At 51.1% G+C, this 5,352-nt stretch overlaps 1 protein-coding gene across 16 annotated transcripts in view; it reads left to right on the top strand.

Annotated features, from left to right (window-relative positions):
• ARHGEF2 (Rho/Rac guanine nucleotide exchange factor 2) overlaps positions 1 to 1,985 on the top strand; it is a 51,457-nt gene extending 49,472 nt beyond the window's left edge. For all 16 annotated transcript variants that reach the window (XM_037731873.1, XM_017509963.2, XM_017509964.1 and 13 more), the window contains one exon: positions 833 to 1,985. In XM_037731873.1, the coding sequence (XP_037587801.1) occupies positions 833 to 906 (74 nt within the window). In that variant the 3' untranslated portion in view covers positions 907 to 1,985. The remainder of the gene's footprint in view (positions 1 to 832) is intronic.
• Positions 1,986 to 5,352: the final 3,367 nt, after the last annotated feature.

The following is a 5,352-nucleotide window of genomic DNA, read 5'->3' as shown; positions in this document are numbered from 1 at the left end:
GTTCACTGCAACCTCCACCTCCTGGGTTCAAGCAATTCCTCTGCCTCAGCCTCCTGAGTAGCTAGGACTACAGGTGTACACCACCACTCCCAGCTAATTTTTGTTAGTAGAGACAGGGTTTCACCATGTTGTCCAGGATGGTCTTGATCTCCTGACCTCGTGATCCACCGGCCTTGGGCTCCCAAAGTGCTGGGATTACAGGCATGAGCCACCATTCCTGGCCCTTTTTTTGTTTTTGAGAGGGAGTCTCGCTCTGTCTCCCAAGCTGGAGTGCAGTGGTGTGATCTCGGCTCACTGCAACTTTTGCCTCCTGGGTTCAAGCAGTTCTCCTTCCTCACCATTCTGAATAACTGGGACTACAGGTGCACGCTGCCACGCCCAGCTAATTTTTTGTATTTTTAGTAAAGACAGGGTTTCACCGTGTTGCCCAGGCTGGTCTCGAACTCCTGAGCCCAGGTGATCCACCTGCCTTGGCCTCCCAAAGTGCTGGGATTACAGGCGTGAGCCACCTTGCCCAGCCAAAGACCTTCAAGTTTTTACAGTTGGTTCATGAAATAAAAAATTACCAAAAGCTTTAATCTTAAAGTATTTTGTATTTTCCTAATCAGATTGTATCTTTGAATACTGTAAAAGCGTATCAGGTACCTAGGTATGGATACCTTGCTAACTTTGTTGCTAGAGGTCTTTCCCTCACCCAAGAACTTATAGAACCTTGTCATCCCTTCATAGCCCCAGAGCCCCTGGCCCTGCAGATGGGGAGGCATTAGTATAGGGGTACAGTTCCTCATGGGAGTCTCTGCTCACTCACTGGCTTTGTCCTGTCCCCCTTCAGAGTTTACCAGAATGCAGGACATCCCGGAGGAGACGGAGAGCCGCGACGGGGAGGTGGTAGCCTCCGAGAGCTAAGGGGGCCCCTCCCCCTGCCCTGTGCCCCACTGAAGAACATTACTGAGGGGGGCTAACCTTGGGGACTCCAATTTGCCAATGATGAGGGAACATTTGAAGGAACTGCTAATTGTCCTTGCCAGCTCTTGGGATCCTTGGATACCTGGGGCCATTTAAGAAGCTGGGGGAATTAGGCCACAACACCCCCGAGGCATCCGAAAGCTACACCGCAGATGCCAATGGTTCATGCCTTCTTCCCTCCACTTTAGGAAAATTTATTTATTTATTGTTTATTAGTTATGGGGGGAGAGGCGAGATTTAAAGTACCAGGGACATGGGAACCAAGCCATAGGGATCAGAGGGCGTTGTCCTTGAACACTACTGGGGTTTATTCCGGCTCATCCACGCAGCTGCTGGGTTCTTGCCCTAACGCCCCTCCCCGGCAACACCCGTCTTAGAGGAGAGGCTGCAGCCACAGAACCCTACTGCCCTTTAATTAAAGGAGGGCTGTGGGCAGGGCCATGTCCCTTTCTCCTCTCCCCTCAACCTTGTACTGCTGTTCTCCCTCTCTCCGTCCTTTATGGAAGTCCCGGGAGATAACCTGGCTTCCTGGAGTTGATGGAATAGAGGTTGGGGTGGCCATAATGGTTTGCTGGGGACGAGGGAAATACCCACAGGGACCAGAATGTTCTGATGTTGTTTTGTTTTCTTTTTTGTACCAAAGTCAACTGCACGTGTTTTACATTTCTAAGAGATCGTAGGCAATTAGAGATCGAAGCCTCCTATCTCCACATCTCTGAAGAAGTTGAGGGGTGGGGGAGACAGTGACCTCTGCCTTCATCTGCAGTAACGGGGGGACCTATACTGACCTCTTCCCCAGCCATTTGGAAACAAGTTCTAGGGTGGGTTGGGACATTTCCAGGAGCCCTGACCTCATCTTCCACCTCAGCCACCATGACCTGAAACCTCAGCGTGAATTTGGGGGATTTTTCAGTGGAACCCCTGCCCCCAAATGCCGACCAGCCCCAGTGTTTTCTTTTTTCTGCCAATTTGGTTGTTTAAAAAAAAGAATCAGGGAAAATTAAAAACCTGGAACTTCACAAGGTACTGTTTCCCGTTATGTCTGCCAGTTCTGAGGAGGATGAAAGGAGAGAGCCGGGCAGTGACTGTTCCCGAAAGGGGCCTTTTTCTCTCACCGAAAGGACAGCGTCTGCCTCACTGAAGAGAGGGGGCACTAACAAAAGTAACCACTGAAAATCTTTTTTTCGTTTTTTAATGTATCAGTACAAGGATAAAAACAAAGAGGGCACACAGGTTCCGATGTTGGGAATTCCGCTTTCAGGAAATGTGTGTCCATCGTATTTGTATGCCATGCTCAGCCATCGCCTCCACCTGTTGCCCTGGTCCCCAGCCTCATTCATTGTCAGATCCAGCCCCCATCTGCCCTTGTTCATCTCCATGGCGTCGGGCCCTGGGGTTGCCCTCACAGGAGCTGCTCTTTTACTTCGCCTCTTTGAGAGGCAGTGAGAGATGAGCTAGTTTCAGTTCTTGGTTTTAGTTAGTTTTACTTCCTGTTCCCGGTTGGTACTTAACTTTGGGGCTTTGGGGGGAGGGGAGGAGGGGAGAGTCTAGGGTTGTGTATAAATGCAGGTACAAGTTCACATCCCCATGGGGTTGGATTAGGAGAATGGGGCTCAGGCCCTCAGCTAGAAAGAGGAATTGAAATCATGTGGGGAGCAGGCTGGGGGAGCAGCCAGCACCCTCGCCTTCTGTAACTCTCATTCTCCAGCATCAAACCTTTACAAGGTGCTTTCTCAGTCATTACCGGGATCCTGAGAATGGGGAATTGTTCTCATTTTATGTGCAGGGAAACCTAGGCGCACAAAGCTTGCCAGTACAGGAAGGAGCCGGCTTTTTTATTTTTTGAGATTGAGTTTTGCTTTTGTTGCCCACACTGGAGTGCAATGGCACAATCTCAGCTCACTGCAACCTCTGCCTCCCAAGTTTAAGCAACTCTCCTGCCTCAGCCTCCCAAGTAGCTGGGATTACAGGCATGCGCCACCACGCTCAGCTAATTTTCTGTATCTTTAGTAGAAATGGGGTTTCATTATGTTGGCCAGGCTGCTCTTCAACTCGTTACCTCATGATCCTGTCACTTCGGCCACCCAAAGTGCTGGGATTACAGGTGTGAGCCACCGCACCCAGGTTTTTTTTGTTTTTTGTTTTTTTTTGAGATGGGGTTTCACCAGGTTGATCAGGCTGGTTTCGAACTCCTGAATTCATGATCCGTCCGCCTAGGCCTCCCAAAGTGCTGGGATTACAGGCATGAGCCACCGAGCGCAGCCTATAATATTTGCATTTTTAATAGAGATGGTGTTTCTCCATGTTGGTCAGGCTGGTCTTGAACTCCCGATCTCAGGTGATCTGCCTGCCTCGGCCTCTAAAAGAACTGGGATTACAGGCTTGAGCCACCTCACCAGCCTTCTTAGTTCTAGTCCACCACTTTTCTCCCTTGGCTACTCTGCCTAAAAATATCAGGGCTTCAGGTTTCACCCACACAGACACAGGGCTCAGCAGCTGCCTGCCAGGTCAGCTGGAAGCAGCTCAGAGCTGTGAAGGTAGAACCTTTAGGTGGGGAAGGAAGGCAGGTGAGGGTGGGGTGGCGATATCAGATAGCATGCAGAGACCACCAAAAAAGGGGAATGCAGGTTCTCCCAGAATCCTCCACAGGTCCAGTGAGAGATGCTGGTCAGAAGAGAACACAGAAACCTGGAGACACAGCTCAGAGTGGGTGTGAAGTCCACTGCTGCTTTCTTCCCAGCAGTGCTGTCCCTTCTGCCACCACGTTACCAACCTCTGCCCACCACACATACACATCTTCAGCCCCAGAACGTGGGGCACAAACATTTGTCTGATGTGGCTGTTCCTGAGAGCTGGGCCCCTTCCTCACATCTTTAACCATTGTGTCCCCTGTCCCCTCCCTAACCCACTTTTGGGAACCTACAGTCTTAACCTCTGTCCCTCCTGCTAAAGTTTCAAAGCCATCTGGCTTTGCGTTCTAGGGTGTCAGGGCCCAGGTTCTCACCAAAACATTGCTGTCTTTCCATTCCAAGAGGAGCTCCAGGCCGCCTGCTCTGCCCAGCCCTCCCTTCTCCATCCAGCTGCACCCTCCTCCTCCCCCTCCCCACCAAGAGCATTCATCTCTGACTTGGACCTGTGTACACTTTGTCAATATTTACCTCCCGGGCCCATAAAGCAGAGATGCCCCCCGAGGAGCCAATATCCGGAGGCGAGCAAGGCCGTCAGAGGAGCTGTTGGGGTGGGAAGACGGTTGCTTAGGTGGGGGAGGATTTTCCATTGCCTGCATGGGCTAGGAATAGACCTGGAGTTTTGGAGCTAGTTTAAACATCATCAAAAAGAGGAAATTAAACAAGAGGCTAATTAAGTTCCTTTCACATTGCTTAATCTGTTGTGAATTGGGTGCCTCTTTGGAGCCTCTGCCCAGCAATTAAAGGAACTGGGACAGGGGGCACCTGGAGGCACTGTGGCTTCCCCCTTCACGGGGGGCTCTGCATTTAATAAGGTGGCACTGCTCCCAGCTGCTGCCCCAGGAGCCTGAGCACCCTGTGTCTTCATGGGTTCCAAGACATACCAGAGAGCCTGAGGAGGGGGCAGTGAAAGTGGGAGCTCTACCCCATCTTCCCTCTGCCTTCCTCCTTTCTAGAGGCTGCCTCCCAGAAAACCCTTCTGATGGCTGACCTTTATCATTGATGTGTCTCAATATGGGAACCACAGAGGAGTCCCCTATCCTGGAGACCTGGATAACACACCACCTTCAAGAGAGGCTTAGGGGCCAAGCTCTGAGGTTTTTCTTGTTTTTGTTTTTGAGACAGAGTTTCATTCACTCTTTCGCCCAGATTGGAGTTCAGTGGCACAGTCTTGGCTCACTGCAACCTCCGCCTTCCTGTTTCAAGCGATTCTCCTGCCTCAGCCTCCCAGGTAGCTGGGATTACAGGCGCCCGCCACCACGCCCAGCTGATTTTTTGTATTTTAGTAGAGACGGGGTTTCACCATGTTGGCCAAGCTGGTCTCGAGCTCCTGACCTTGTGATCCGCCTGCCTCGGCCTCCCAAAGTGCTGGGATTACAGGCATGAGCCACCATACCTACCTGTTTATGTGAAACTTTCATTATACCTCACTTTGGAGCACATAAAGCCATTCCAGATGAGACATGGTTCCCCATCGTGATCTCCCAGCTGCACCCTTATTTCCTCCCTTCTCTCTGTCTCCATTTTACACAGGATATAAGAATAATAGGGCCGGGCGCGGTAGCTCAAGCCTGTAATCCCAGCACTTTGGGAGGCCGAGGCGGGTGGATCACGAGGTCAAGAGATCGAGACCATCCTGGTCAACATGGTGAAACCCCGCCTCTACTAAAAATACAAAACATTAGCTGGGCATGGTGGC

This window comes from Cebus imitator, unplaced genomic scaffold, assembly GCF_001604975.1.
Source record: "Cebus imitator isolate Cc_AM_T3 unplaced genomic scaffold, Cebus_imitator-1.0 Scaffold427, whole genome shotgun sequence".
Taxonomy (NCBI): domain Eukaryota; kingdom Metazoa; phylum Chordata; class Mammalia; order Primates; family Cebidae; genus Cebus; species Cebus imitator.
The sequence above is the reverse complement of the archived record's forward strand: the minus strand, read 5'-3'. Positions and strand labels throughout refer to the sequence as shown.